This window comes from Planococcus citri, chromosome 2, assembly GCF_950023065.1.
Source record: "Planococcus citri chromosome 2, ihPlaCitr1.1, whole genome shotgun sequence".
NCBI lineage: Eukaryota > Metazoa > Arthropoda > Insecta > Hemiptera > Pseudococcidae > Planococcus > Planococcus citri.
In genome coordinates, this window is record NC_088678.1 from 27,642,060 (window position 1) to 27,657,609 (window position 15,550).

General features: G+C 35.5%; 2 protein-coding genes across 2 annotated transcripts in view; both read right to left on the minus strand.

The window, feature by feature from the left end:
• Nucleotides 1–7,909, minus strand: part of LOC135834043 (sushi, von Willebrand factor type A, EGF and pentraxin domain-containing protein 1-like) — a gene marked incomplete at its 5' end in the record, with an annotated part of 35,750 nt that extends 27,841 nt beyond the window's left edge. The window contains 4 exons of the mRNA XM_065347882.1: nt 1,773–1,946; nt 2,316–2,492; nt 7,408–7,599; nt 7,684–7,909. Of these exons, the coding sequence (XP_065203954.1) occupies nt 1,773–1,946; nt 2,316–2,492; nt 7,408–7,599; nt 7,684–7,909 (769 nt within the window). The remainder of the gene's footprint in view (nt 1–1,772; nt 1,947–2,315; nt 2,493–7,407; nt 7,600–7,683) is intronic.
• Nucleotides 7,910–15,550, minus strand: part of LOC135834044 (protein lev-9-like) — a 16,785-nt gene continuing 9,144 nt past the window's right edge. The window contains exon 6 of the mRNA XM_065347883.1: nt 7,910–7,962. Within this exon, the coding sequence (XP_065203955.1) occupies nt 7,910–7,962 (53 nt within the window). The remainder of the gene's footprint in view (nt 7,963–15,550) is intronic.

The window sequence follows — 15,550 nt, forward strand, 5'->3', positions numbered from 1 at the left end:
TTTTTCCCCAGAATTTCAACTCATATTTTTATAGGCCTTTTGACACCTTTCTTTGAAAATCATGACCAAATTTTGAGTTCAAAATTCTATAAAAATGCTCAAAACAATTTTTGACAGAAATCTGACAAAACTTCTTTTGAGGAATTTTAACCCCAAAATTCGGTGATGATTTTCGTTTTTTTTTTTTTTAGAAATAGAAGCCATGAGGTCTGTCAGTGTTTGTGACAGACACTGCTTAAAACCAGTGTTTGTGACAACAGACACCGGTAAAAACCAGTTTTTGTGACAGACCCAGTTCAAAACCAGTGTTTGTGACAGACACAGTTTAACAGCATGTTTGTGACAGACACTGTTCAAAACCAGTGTTTGTGACAGACATGGTTCAAAACCAGTGTTTGAAACAGTGTCTGTCACAAACACTGGTTTTAAACAGTGTCTGTCACAAACAATGGTTTTGAACAGTGTCTGTCACAAACACTGGGTTTATGCAGTATCTGTCACAAACACTGGTTTCAAACAGTGTCTGTCACAAACACTGGTTTTGAACTGTGTTTGTCACAAACACTGGTTTTGAACCGTGTCTGTCACAAACACTGGTTTCGAAACTGTCTGTCAAAAACAGTGGTTTTCAACCGTGTCTGTCACAAACACTGGTTTTTAGCAGTGTCTGTCACAAACACTGGTTTTAAACAGTGTCTGTCACAAACACTGGAGTGAAACAGTGTCTGTGACAAACACTGGTTTTGAATAGTCCCTGTCACAAACACTGGTTTTGAACTGTGTCTGTCAGAAACATTGCTTTTAAACTGTGTTTGTCACAAACACAGGTTTTGAACCGTGTCTGTCACAACCACTGGTTTTAAACAGTGTCTGTCACCAACACTGGTTTTTAGCAGTGTCTGTCGCAGACACTGATTTTAAGCAGTGTCTGTCACAAACACTGACAGACCTCATGGCTTCTATTTCCAAAAAAAAAAAAAAAACTGAAAGTCATCACCGAATTTTGGGGTAAAAATTCCTCAAAAGAAGTTTCGTCTGATAGTTTCAATTTCCTCATTTTGACCAGACACTGGTTTTAAACAGTGTGTGTTTCAAATACTGGTTTTAAACAGTGTCTGTCACAAACACTGGTTTTATACAGTGTCTGTGACAAACACTGGTTTTTAGTAGTGTCTGTCACAAACACTGGTTTTAAGCAGTGTCTGTCGCAAACACTGGATTGAAATAGTGTCTGTGACAAACACTGGTTTTGAATAGTCCCTGTCACAAACACGGGTTTTGAACTGTGTGTCTGTCGCAAACACTGCTGTTAAGGATCAGGAGCTTAGAAGGTCACAACGTGGGAGAATGAAAAACTGTGTCCGTCACAAACACTGGTTTTTAGCAGTGTCTGTAACAAACACTGACAGACCTCATGGCTTCTATTTCCAAAAAAAAAAAAACCGAAAATCATCACCGAATTTTGGGGTTAAAATTCCTCAAAAGATGTTTTGTCAGATAGTTTTAATTTCCTCATTTTGACTAGTCTCATGACGTTTTTTTTTCAAAAAAAGCCAACTGAATTTTTAAAATTCCAAATAAATTCGATTCCTACTCGTAGAGCACTTTTTTTGCAATTGACCAGTTAGACTGTAACATTTACTCGTATCTGGAGAACCTCGAATTATTTTTTAAAATTCCTTTTTCACTTTACGAATGCAATTTTTCAATAACAAACCCACATTAGACAAATAATAATTAAGAGCACGAAAATGGATTCTCAAATGACTCACCTTGGCATTTAGGAGTAGCCGCCGTCCATTTCTTATCAGCTCCGCATCTTCGAGTCCGTTCTCCGACCAGCATATATCCGTACTTGCATTCGTACGATACAACCGAATTATACGACGTCGAGGTAAATATCGCCGTCCCAAATAGCGGATTTTCAGGTGTGGGGCACTGTACGGCTGTAACCACATTAGAACCAAACCCCCGCAAAAAGCAACAGTATTTTACAATGGAACTTTAACTAGTACTTAACAAAAGGGAGCTAATAAAAGCGAACGCGCGCCCAATTCCATAAACTTTTCCGCCTGCAGCTTGAACAGTTTACGAGTTTGAAACTGTTTGAGAATGGCGCGACGCGATGAGATATTTTTGAATGGCGGTAAAATTGAGATTTTTACGACCACTTGACGTCTCTCATTTACGCTGGCAATTGCTAGCTAGGCTCAGGATGGGATAATAGGATAATACGTAAATTACACGGGTAGGTTTTCTACATTAGGTAATAGGTAGGCACCAAATATTGGCTGATATTTGTTGTAGCAACTTACGCACGCAAGACGGTAATTCTTTGGGAGTCCAGAGGCCGTCTGATTGACATGTTCGCTCTGGTCTGCCTACCAGTTCGTATCCTTCTTCGCAGTGGTAGTTGACTCGACAGTTGAACGTGAAACAGTCGCCGGTGTGCCAGCCGTTGGAGATTTCATGGGGTGTACCGCATGTTCTGGCTGTAAAACACTGAGTTAGTTATCAAAAAGCAAAGGTGATAAGGTGGAGTGGTTTTAGGCTAATTTTTGGTCGTTTAATTCGAATTCGGGGTTCAATTTTTGCCATTCATAAGTCGAAAAAAATCACATTTTTGCTTCAAACCGTTGAAAATACGTAAGTGAATTTCCCAAATAGGATCGAACTTTAACGAGCTGCTACTTATCTACAGGAATGAATTTGACTAGCCAAAAAATCCAGTTTCAACTCGATACAGGAGGGAAAATATCTTTTGAAAAAAATTTCTTCATTAGAGGCGTCTCATATGTACCTATTAATCATATGGCACACAGTGGGCCACAGACCCCCCAAAAACGGCGATAAATCGGATTCAACCCTCATCGATGTGCAATATGTCGATTAATATGTTTTCGACATCGTAGAATTCGAATCTGCACTTATTTTTTTTGTAGGAGTGGGGGGTGAGGCGTGGGGAGTGGGAAAATTTCAAATTTTGCATATATTATCGTGTGATATATCGATTAATATGTTTTCAAGGTCGTAGAGTTCGAATCTGGAGTTATTTTTTTGGTAGGGGTGGGTGGTGAGGCGTGGGGAGGGGGGAATTTCAAATTTGGGGTATATTATTGTGTAATATGTCGATTGATATGTTTTCGAGGTTGTAGAGTTCGAATCTGGAGTTAGTTTCTTTGTAGAGGTGGAAGGTGAGGCGTGGGGAGGTGAAAAATTCCAAATTTACTTTTTGATGTTTTGTTATACCACTGATTTTCAAAGTTTACAGTTTTTTATATAAAATCAGAACACATTTTGGAACAAAATTCACATAATCGGGCAATATCGTGTGTTCTCTTATGCATAGTGATGTGTATTTAGGAGTGGAGTATACTATGTTTTGGCGATTTTTTGCACATAATTGCACATTTTCTCTGCAGGTTCATTTTTCTATTAAAAATACATCAATTTCTTTCTCAATTGCCGAAATATTGCAATTTTAAGATCAAAACATGATATACTCGATTCAATTTCGATTGAAATACATTATTTGAGACATAAAATGAATTTTTCAAATCAACGATATTAAGAACCTCAAAAACATTACAATCGACATATTAAACGATAATATAAGCAAAATTTGGAAGTTTTTACCTCTCCACGCCTCAGTTCCAACTCCTACTAAAAAAATAACTCCGGATTCGAACTCTACGACCCCGAAAACATATTAATCGATATATCACACGATAATATAAGCAACATTTGAAATTTTCTCGCTCCTCACGCCTCACCCCCCACTCCTACAAAAAAAATAAGTGCAGATTCGAATTCTACGATGTCGAAAACATATTAATCGACATATTGCACATCGATGAGGGTTGAATCCGAATTATCGCCGTTTTTGGGGGGTCTGTGGCCCACTGTGTGGCACCAAAGTCCAAATTGAAATTTGGATGGAAATGACTCCATTACTCAAAAAGGCAAACCATTAAGGTCAAAGCTGCAATGTGAGCATAGAAATACGAATTTTTGAGAAAACTGATTCCGATTCTGAGACTCGTTTGGATCCAAAAATTCAAATTTAGCCCCCAAGAAGGAGGCAGAGAAAATTGAGTGGGTACCTTCGAGGAGAGATTAGGGCCCAAAATCTCAAAAAATGCAACAAGATATCGAATTACAGGTTTTTTAAGACACTTATTCTGATTCTGAAATTTTTTTGACCCTAAAATCGAAATTGAGCCCCTTCCAGCGCCAGAAAAAATGAAGCCCAAAATTTGGAAAAATGCAATATGGGTATCAAATTAAGTATAGGTTTCTGAAGGCGCTTGATTTGGAAATCCATTTGACATCAAAATTAAAACTATGGCCTAAAATTTCAAAGAGACAATGGGTAACAAATTAGAGGTTAGCTAAGGCAAATTACTCGTATTCATATTTTTAAATCAATCCGACCTCAGAATAAAATTTGAGCTCTCGAGTGAGAAGGAATGGATCCAAAAAGGTCAGGAAATGAAACATTATGGTATCAACATAGTTGAACCCTTTTGTGAGAAGCTGAGAGCCCAAAATTTTAAAAAATGGAACGTGAGTGAAGTATCAAATTCGTTAAAGAAGCTGATTCTAATTCTATAAAATCAAAATTAAGCCCCTGAGAGAAGAGCTGAGGGCCCAAAATTTAAAAAAAATGCAACATATAAAGGTTTTCAAAGACTCCCATTCCAATTTTAAAATCCCTTCGCACTCAAAATGAAAATTGAGATCCTCAGAGGGAAGTGTAGAATCAAAAATTTCAAAAAATGCAACACGAAATCGTTTGACATCAAGAATGTTTCCAAAGCATTAGAAAGAATCTTGAGGAAAAAAGTTTTTAAAAATCGAGATGTAGGTTTTTGAATGCATTTAAGTATGCTGATTTCGAAATGTATTCAATTTCTTGGTAAATTACTGGTAAGTTATAGGTAATTTTCCGGTAATTTCCAGGTAATTTTCTGATAAATTACTGGTGCTTTCCTTGTAAATTACTGGTGCTTTCCTTGTAAATTACTGGTGATTTCCTGGCAAATCACTGGTAATTTCCTGGCAAATCACTGGTAATTTCCTGGCAAATTACTGGTAATTTCCCGACAAATTACTGGTAATTTCCCGACAAATTACTGGTAATTTCCTGACAAATTACTGGTAATTTCCTGGTAAATTATGAGTGATTTTCTTGGTAAATTACTGGTAATTTCCTGGCGAATTACTGATAGTTTCCTGGCAAATTACTGGTGATTTCCTGGTAAATTACTGGTGATTTCCTTGTAAATTACTGATAATTTCCTGGTAAATTACTGGTAATTTTCCGGTAAATTATCGGTGATTTCCTGGTAAATTATTGGTAACTTCCTGGCAAATTACTGGTAACTTTCTGGTAATTTAATTTCTTGGTAAATAACTGGTAATTTTTAGGTAAATTACTGGTGATTTCCTGGTAAATTATGAGTGATTTTCTTGGTAAATTACTGGTAATTTCCTGGTAATTTAATTTCTTGGTAAATTACTGGTAATTTTTAGGTAAATTACTGGTAATTTTCAGGTAAATTACTGGTAATTTTCAGGTAAATTACTGGTAATTTAATTTCTTGGTAAATTACTGGAAAGTTACTGGTGATTTCCTGGTAAATTACTGATAATATCCTGGTAAGTTACTGATAAATTACTGGTAATTTCCTGGCAAGTTACCAGTAATTTCTGGAGATCATAGGGTCCGAAATTCTGAAAAAAACTCATTATGGGTACTCGATTATAGGCTTGTAAAGATGCTGATGCTGATTCTGATTCTGATTCTGATTCTGAAATCCGTTTGATCCCAAAATCAAAATTGATCACTTCACTTCACTAGAAGAAAACTGGAGGCCCAAAACCTCGAAAAACGGAATATCATAATTATGAAATCCTGGATTTAAAAAAAAAACGCTACAGATTCTAATTTCAAAATCCATTTGACCTCAAGATCAAAAGTCGACCTCTCAGAGCAGGATTTTTGTAAAATGCATGGTACCGGTACCGGTATCGAATGATGGGGTTTTAAGTTTTAACCGTGCTTATTCTGAAATCCGTGTGATTTCAAAATCAAAATTTAGCATCGCAAACGGAGACCTGGCCCCAATTTTTGAAAATCCAATGAATTTGACCTCACACAGATTTCAGAACGGTATCAACGTTCTTAACCCTTTGGCAACCGCCGGGAAAAGGGTATCCCAGTGACCATAACAAAAAATCCCGCAGTTCCAGCTTGTAAGCGTTAAGGCAATGTAATTTGGTCCCACTGGTAGAGCAGTTCCACTGCCAGACCAGAATCATACCTACTTTAGTTCACCCTAGTTTACAAATATCCCGATAGATGGCGTAATTTTTCAAGTTTGATTTCACAACCAGTGGGACGTATACGTCCCACTAAGAATTCATAAAATACCAGTGGGACATATATGTCCCGATTTTTTCAAATTTCGGGTGGCCAGTGGAGCTCCAAGGAGAGGAGTAAAAAATTCTCCGACAGCTCAAATGCGTTTAGGAGAGTACTAGCAATTATTTTCTTGAAAAAAAAAATTGAAAATTCGAAAAAAACATAATTGGTTGCCAAAGGGTTAAACACCCAATTTTTGAAAGCATAGTTATTGCATTTTTGTCAAAATTTTGGAACAAAAGCCATCTTTTGAGACTATGGGAGAGGGGGGCTTCTTTTTGGTTTTAGGGTAAAATTGATTTCAAAATTAGAATCAATGCTCTCGAGAACCTATATTTTTAATAATACAAATATTAAGTAGGTACCTACTTTTTTATTTATAAAATTTTTTCAATTTTTGGTCAAAAATTATGATTGCAAAGTCAAAACTCGCAAAAAACGGAATTCAACAAGTCGAACTAAAACTAGGCAGTAGGTACTATTCTTTCTTGATTTTTTAAAGTTCAGAAAAATGAAAGAAAAAATCAATAAGTAAAACTTGGAATTTCAAGGAATAAGATAAATTAATGAATTTTTTGAATCAATTGAAAGTGATTTTGGCAAAGTCTTCATTAATGTTTATTTCATGATGTGTGCAATTTCAACCGTTAAAAAATATTTGAAAATTGGTGGAAGAACCTCATAAAAACAAAATTTTGAAGTTTGCTAAAACCTACTCTCAATTTGGTAATCCATGCTACTTATTTATGAAATTTGGTACATTTACAAGAGTGTTGATTTTGGCGTACTTTGACCTTCATTTTGAGCATTTTGAAAAATGGTCGATATTAGGCACCCAAAATTTCAAATTTCAATTTAGAGTCGTTGGAGAAAAAAAAGTCATAGAAAATATTTTCAAAATCTTGATGCCCAAGAGGCTGTTCATGATGGTATGTTTTAAAATATGTACTATCACTTTCATTCAAGTAGTAAATACTTACGCTCGCACGATATATCCGGCCCGAACCAAGAAGCAGTTCCTTCCACTGCCAGGCATTTGGCTGCAGGGAAACCATTGGTGACGTAACCAGTCGTACACTGGTATTGAATCGTCTCGTCCACATCGAAAGCATTTTGCTCAGGACGAGCATTATGACGGGCATTTCCAATCACTGGAGGTTTAGTGCAAAAACCTGGATAAAAAAATTTCAAACTCATTACAAATTGACCCATAAAAAAGCACAATCCAATCGTCGACAATTTTTAGCGATACTTACTGCTCTGTTTACAGGTAGGCGTGTTTCCTGACCAGGTGCCATCAGCTTGGCATGTCCTCTGCTTAGGTCCCACCAGGGTATAGCCGAGTTCGCAAGTATAATTCGCCTTATCACTAAACAACAACCCTCTCAAGGTAACCCGTCCGAAGCTAGGGCTGGCTAACTCTTCGCATTCTCTATCTAAAACGAAACATTCGACAAAAGGAGTAACGTGAGATATTCGTATTTAACAAATTATACTGCATAAACTTTTCCATTGCGTCGCATCGACGTGGATACCTGTAGAAAAACCCAAACACCCGAGACAAACTTCATTTAATCATCGCAGCCGTTTGAAAATGTCAATAAACGTTTGCGTTTGAGGTTTCAATAAGACGTTTACAACTTCCTTATCGTAACAAAATGGTCCCTTTCAAGTTGTTTAATCCTTCTTACCTCTTAAGAATAATCTTATCTAGCGCCAACACCGACGACGACGAGGAGGGGCGAATTACGCAACAAAATTGTCGATTTCAATTAACCGACCTTTTGAGTTGGTAATTTTAAATTGATTTCGTTGCGTTATTAACGCTCGAGACTGTATCGTTCTCTGGCTCGGCGAAAAAGGCGAATTTCATTAAATAATTTCCAATACGTCGGAATTAACGCTCGTACTGTCATTCTTAATTATCTTTCTACTTCGTTTTCGCGTTTTTCTTTTAACAACGATGAATTTTTAAAAGTTTACCAGCGCAGCAGCGTTGCATCGACGAGTTGTTTTTTCACCCTGTTTCTTCCGAAATTGAAAATTAATAAGCGCGAACCAACCAGCCAGACCGAGTCGCGACACGTTGCTGCCTTTTTTGCATCTCCTGTCTAGCGAGTTTCCATTATATAAAATCACTTTATCGTTGTTTCCAATAAATTAAAATTTCTTTTCGTCGTCAGCTTCGACAACGTAGCAACAAAGTTTTCGATTTATGGCTCATTTACGGCGAAAAGATTATGCAACTTTGCTAACATCATAATTACAAACACCAAAGTTGAAAAAAAAAATCCTACCTCGATAGTTCTCCCTTTGGTGCAAAAATCCCAAAGCTCTTAGGAAGAAAAAAAATATAATCAAATCGCTCAATTTTTTCAACAAGAATTTCCACGAGACATATATAAATTCCCTCGTAGTTGTGAAAGGTACCTATTTTCTATAATACGTTTTTCCCCCTTATCGAGAAGCACCTTTTTCTAAACAATTTCTGACCCAGTTAAAAAGGTACCAATAGTATACGTTGGTTTACCCATACGTCAGTCAGTTTTGTTGTATCTTGGTAACGTAAACTTATTTCAGTTTTTGACCGAAAACTCGCCACTCGCCACTCGCATCATTCATCTTTGGTAATAAAAACTGTCCGGTGCGGTGTACTCCTTATTCGTTCGTCTACACCATAAATGCAAATCGACCATGCATATACATAGGTAGGTAAAGGTATACCTTATGTCATTCGCACAAGAGTCTTTCTACATCTTGGAAAATTTATCACACCAACAAATTTCTCCTAATTTTAATGTATTCGCTAAATTTCTCATTTCAACTCGTGAACCTTCGCGATAACTTACAAATTGCACGAAAATTAGAAAAGTTTCAATATCGAAAGTTTTCATCTCACTTTTTCTTTCGCGTAGGTATTTGCTATTTGAAACTTTTTTTTGTGTTCGCGTGAGCAAGCCATACGAGGGGATTTTTTTTCTAATTTCGTTCGTTCTATTCTTCAATTACATCGAATATTTGCAAAAAGAAAAAAGAAAAGGCGAAGGAAACAAAAAAAGAAAAGACCTACGAAAAAATCTCTCACCTTTTTTTTAGAATAAGGATACCTGGTCATTTCGTGTTGTTTCGATAACATGTAAAAAATTTTAGCACCACTTAGGCGGTGAGGAGGAAATCCCACGCTCTTCAAAAACCAACCACTCCAGCTTGCATTTTTTTCTACACAGATTCCAATCTATCCACCTTTCCAGAAAAAAAGGGGCAAACGACGCGACGTTCCAGCTCACAGTTATTTAGCCTCGATACGCTTTTAATATCGACACAAAATTTCAATGTTGGAAGAAAAATAATCATTCGGTATTCTTAAAACTTTACAACTTTTCTCGGTGTAGGTATACGAACGAGAGAGAGGTAAAATTCCAGCAGAAACACAACGTCAATTACGTGTTTCGACTTTGCTACCCACGTTATCATTGAAGGCGAATAAAATACGATTTCTCTGCTCGGTGCAACGCAACGTGAACTCGAAAACTCGAATCTTTTGTAATTTTTATTTAGCGCAAAGTTTACCTCTAAATTTCACGTTAAAAAAGTAAAAACCGAGCAACTTTTACGCTTTAAAACTAGCAATTTACAAGCCAGTAAAGTGAAGGGGACAGGTACTCGTTTTTTGGCGCTCTTATCGCGTTTAAATTATTAGCAAAATTATTCGAAAATTATCGCCGAAGAAAAAAAGGAGAAAAAAAAACACAAGAGTAGATATAGCAGGTATAGCAGGTAAAATAATAGTAATTTAACGGAAGCGAAAGTGGCCAGAAGAGTTTTTTTTTTTTGGAAAGAAAGAGATATGGGCGTTAATTTCGATTCGTCGACAGGAGGTAAAATATCGTGTTTTATAAGTTTCTTCATCGTGTTGGCCGTTTGGGGGCCACGAGATGAGGTAAAGTGAAAATTGTAAAGCTTCAGGGACAGTGGCAATTACTCGGTGCACTAAAAGCTCGAGATTTATTATTGCTTTTTTGTGACGCGCCGCGCCGTGTTGATTTTATCGCGGTAATTTGTTTATCGCCTTCGCTCATCTAGTTCGTCGTAGTGATTCATTATAATACGTTGCAGAAAAAAGAGAGAAAAACACCGAAGTGACGATATTTTCAAGATTTTTGCTGTTTTTTCACCACGCTGGGTATAGTCTCATAAGGCATGAAAAAAAAAAACACAGTATAAAAATTTATTCGTTGTAAAAACGCCCGAAGCTATTTTCTTTCACTTTTCTGGTAACGTTTTCAATTTAACGGAAAAAACCCAGCAAAATGTTAAAAAACAAAAGGGATCGTGATACTATAGCTGTTCTATATATCTTTTAATCTTATGTCCTGTGTCGCGCATCAAAAAAGTACGCTGTTTTGTATTTAATTTTCCGCGTGTTCTTTTTTGTTTTACTACTTCTTTTCGCGCACTTTGACGCTTCGGCTTTGCTTTCTTTCAATTATTTCATTTTCTTTTGTATGTGGTGTTATTTTTTCTCGCTTTTGTATCCATCAAGTTTTCTCTTTATTTAAAATTGGCCAGCAGTGGGAGCTGAGAGATGCGACCTGGGCGATAATTTGGTTTACTTTTGGTGGCTGGAACAATTCAATTTTCTAACCAAATGAAGCTTTCATATCATTCTTTTCACGCGCTGCGTTAGCGAAGGCGAATTGACCTTGTTGATAAATTAGCCGTGAAACGAAATTCGCCACATTTTTTACGCCCTCTTTTTTTTTCAAACGTGAATTTCATCGAGTTAATGGTAGAATGGCAAAGAATTAGATCTCCATGTCAATGAAGGATGAGAAGGATTGCGCTTAGCGTACGTACTTACTTACTTGATGACAGAAAAAGTCATAAAACCTTTCAAATTTATCAATTCTATTTCTTGTATACTTACTTCATTGAGAAATTCAGGTCCTCAAAAGAGTCGAATCATAAAAAACACTCACGCATTATGAATTGATCTGTTTTTAAGCGAAGTGAATCGAATCGAATCATTCACAACCGATTGGCGATTGAATAAATTGAATAGGTAATTTCTAGGTGAATCATTCGCGGACGAATTGAATTTTTTAGTGAATCATTCGCGAACAAATTGATTTGTATAAGTGACTCATTCGCGAACCAATCGATTCATTTACTCAGTTTTTGGTTAATCATTCACGAAGGAATTGAATAATTTTCTGCGAATCATTCGTGAACGATTTGATTTGTGTAAGTGACTCGTTCGAGAACGAATCGATTCATTTACTTAATTTTTGGTGAATCCTTAACAAAAAAATTGAAAATTTTTTGAAGAATCATTCGCGAACGAATTGAATCATTTTTGGTGAATTACTCGCGAACGAATTGAATCATTTTTGGCAAATTATTTGCGAACAAATTGATTCGTATAAGTGACTCGTTCGCGAACGAATCGATTCATTAATTTGATTTTTGGTGAATCATTCGCGAACGAATTGAATAATTTTTGGGAATCATTCGCGAACGAATTGATTTGTATAAGTGACAAAGTGACTCGTTCGCAAACGAATCAATTCATTTATTCAGTTTTTGTTTCATCATTCACGAAGGAATTGAATAATTTTTAGCGAATCATTCGCGAACGAATTGATTTGTATAAGTGACTCGTTCGCGAATGAATCGATTCATTTACTCAATTTTTGGTGAATCATTCGCGAACGAATTGAAAAATTTTTGGCGAATCATTCGCGAACAAATCGATTCATTTATTTACCAAATTTTTGATGAATCATTCGCGAACAAATTGAATCACTTTTGGTGAATCATTCGCGAACGAATTGAATCATTTTTGGTGAATCATTCGCGAACGAATTGATTTGTATAAGTGACTCGTTCGCGAACGAATCGATTGATTTACTTAGTTAATTTCTGGTGAATCATTCACGAATTAATTGAAAATTTTTTGGCGAATCATTCGCGAACAAATCGATTCATTTATTTACTAAGTTTTTTGTGAATCATTCGCGAACAAATTGAATCACTTTTGGTGAATCATTCGCGAACGAATTGAATTATTTTTGGCGAATCATTTGCGAACGAATTGATTTGTATAAGTGGCCCGTTCGCGAACGAATCGATTCATTTACTTACTTAATTTCTGGTGAATAATTCACGAAGGAATTAAATAATTTTTGGCGAATCATTCGCGAAAAAATCGATTCATTTATTTACCTAGTTTTTGGTGTATCATTCGCGAAAGAATTGAATCATTTTTTGTGAATCATTTGTGAACGAATTAAGTCATTTTTGGTGAATCATTCGCGAACGAATCGAATCATTTTTAGCGAATCATTCGCAAACGAATTGAATCATTTTTGGTGAATCATTTTCGAACGAATTGATTCGTTTAAGTGACTTGTTCGCGAACGAATCGATTCATCTGCTTAGATCTTGGTGAATCATTCACGGAGGAATTGAATAATTGTTGGTGAATCATTCGCGAACGAATTGCATCATTTTTGTTTAATCATTTGCGAACAAATTGATTCGTATAAGTGACTCGTTGGCGAACGAATTGATTCATTTACTTAGTTCTTAGTGAATCATTCACGAAGGAATTGTATAATTTTTGGTGAATCATTCGTGAACGAATTGAATCGTTTTTGGCGAATCATTCGCAAACGAATTGGATCATTTTTGGTGAATTATTCGAGAACGAATTGCATCATTTTAGGTGAATCATTTGCGAACGAATTGATTCGTATAAGTGACTCGTTCGTGAACGAATCGATTCATTTACTCAGTTGTTAGTGAATCATTTACGAAGGAATTGAATAATTTTTGGTGAATCATTCGCGAACGAATTGAATAATTTTTGGTGAATCATTCGCGAACGAATTGAATCATTTTTGGTGAATCATTCGCGAACGAATTAAATCATTTTTGGTGAATTATTCGCAAAGGAATTGCATCATTTTACAGGGTGGACAGAAATATCGGGTACCCCTAAGAAAGTTTTTCATTAATAATATAGGTTGGCAACGTGAAATAGATGCATATGATTGGTGAAATGTTATCTCTCACGTCTAACAACCAATCATCTGCTACCATTATTATCATTCACTGTGACCAACCGAAGTATTTAGCAGAAAACTTTTTCAGGGGTACCCGATATTTCTGTCCACCCTGTATGTGAATTATTTGCGAACGAATTGATTCGTAAAAGTGACTCGTTCGCGAACGAATCGATTCATTTACTCAGTGCTTAGTGAATCATTCACGAAGTAATTGAATAATTTTTTGTGAATCATTCGCGAACGAATTGAATCATTTTTGGCGAATCATTCGCGAACGAATTGAATCATTTTTCGTGAATTATTCGCGAACGAATTGAATCATTTTTGGTGAATTATTTGCGATGGAATTTATTCGTATAAGTGACTCCTTCACGAACGAATCGATTCATTTACTTAATTTTTTGGTGAATACTTCACGAAGGAATTGAATAATTTTTGGTGAATCAAATCATTCGCGAACGAGTCACTTATACAAATCAATTCGTTCGCGAATGATTTGCCAAAAATTATTCAATTCCTTCGTGAATTATTCACCAAAAATTAAGTAAATGAATCGATTCATTTACTTAATTTTAGGTGAATCATTCGCGAACGAATTGAATAATTTTTGGTGAATCATGTCAGTCTTCAAGTCGTTTTTTTGTGAAATGCAGAGAGTTAAATCTGAAATTGTTTGGAATTTTAAAGTAAGCCGGTCAGGATGGTTCAGAAACTCAATTCGCATTCTTTTGGGTGGAGGATGTTCTCTCAAAAACCATTCTAATTTTAGGACCTTCGGATAAGCCAAATGTTCAGTTTTTTCATCATTTTCGTTCCTCTCTACTATTCATACCTCCTTCTTCAGTTGAAAAAAATTAATGGAATTGAGTACCTACCTACACAATGTATTGAACCACTTATTCAATGTGCTTGTGAAAGAGACAATTTTCATCATTTTATTTTTCCATACTCACCGGTTTCGATAATTTTTCTCTTTGTAATTGCTATAATTTATATTGTTTGTATGTATATGTGTACTTCTACGTCAAAAGGGCCCATACTGTCGGTATGGAGTTAAGACCACTGGGCCATACTAGACAAAATTTCGGTTCCAATGGTCCAAACTGGGGGTCTTAAAGTGAAAATCTCGCGATTTTACAGATTTTTGAAGTCAAAGTTTTAAAAAACATAGTTTTGAGAAAAACGCGTTTAAAGTTTGAGGAAAAAAAAACATTTTAGTAAGCTTTTAAAATTTTTGAAAACCTAATATCTACTCAAAATTATGCTAAAAATGACGTTTTTAATGTATTTTTTCACGTAGAACACGAATTCGTGATCAGTTTTGCTCTAAAGTCATGCCCGTTTTAGTAATCGCAAAAAAACCTGCTTAACTTTCATTGTTTTTTTTCAAAAAATTAAAAAAATTTACATACGTTTCTTCAACTTTAAAGGCGTAAAGTTTCGAAATTAAGCGTTCTACGAAAATTTCATGTAAACAAAATTGTAGAGAATTTAATTCTCTTTGAGATCAATGTCATCAGATTTTTGCTAGGACGTACCGTACGTCCGGTAAACGCGGAAAACTAAAGGACTGAATTTTCACCTTATGCAAAAAAATGTACAATTATTTCAGTTAGTTTTGGTGAGCTTTTGGAATCAATTATATTTTTCAAATTATGTTTTTAATGTATTTTTTCATGAAGAATACGAATTTGCGGTCATTTTCATCTCTAAAGTCGTACCCATTTTTGTGATCGCAAAAAAAGTACTCAACTTTCATTTTTTTTAAAAATAAAAATCATTTGCGGCTGGTTTCACTCGTATTTATTATTTAGATTCACCATAAAATTAGTTATATACTATTAAAAATCCGAGTTTGAAGATCAATACCGGTGGCTAGGTGACTGTATTAGTGGATTATCACGCCAGAGGTAGGGAGTTCGAGTCTCTGCAGGGGCGAAAATTTTTTATGATTTTTTTATATCAATTTCTTTTTAAAGCCACGAGTTTTTGTAAAATTTTCATTTTTTATACATTTTAACTTATTTTTTCAAATTTTTTGCGTCATTTTTCT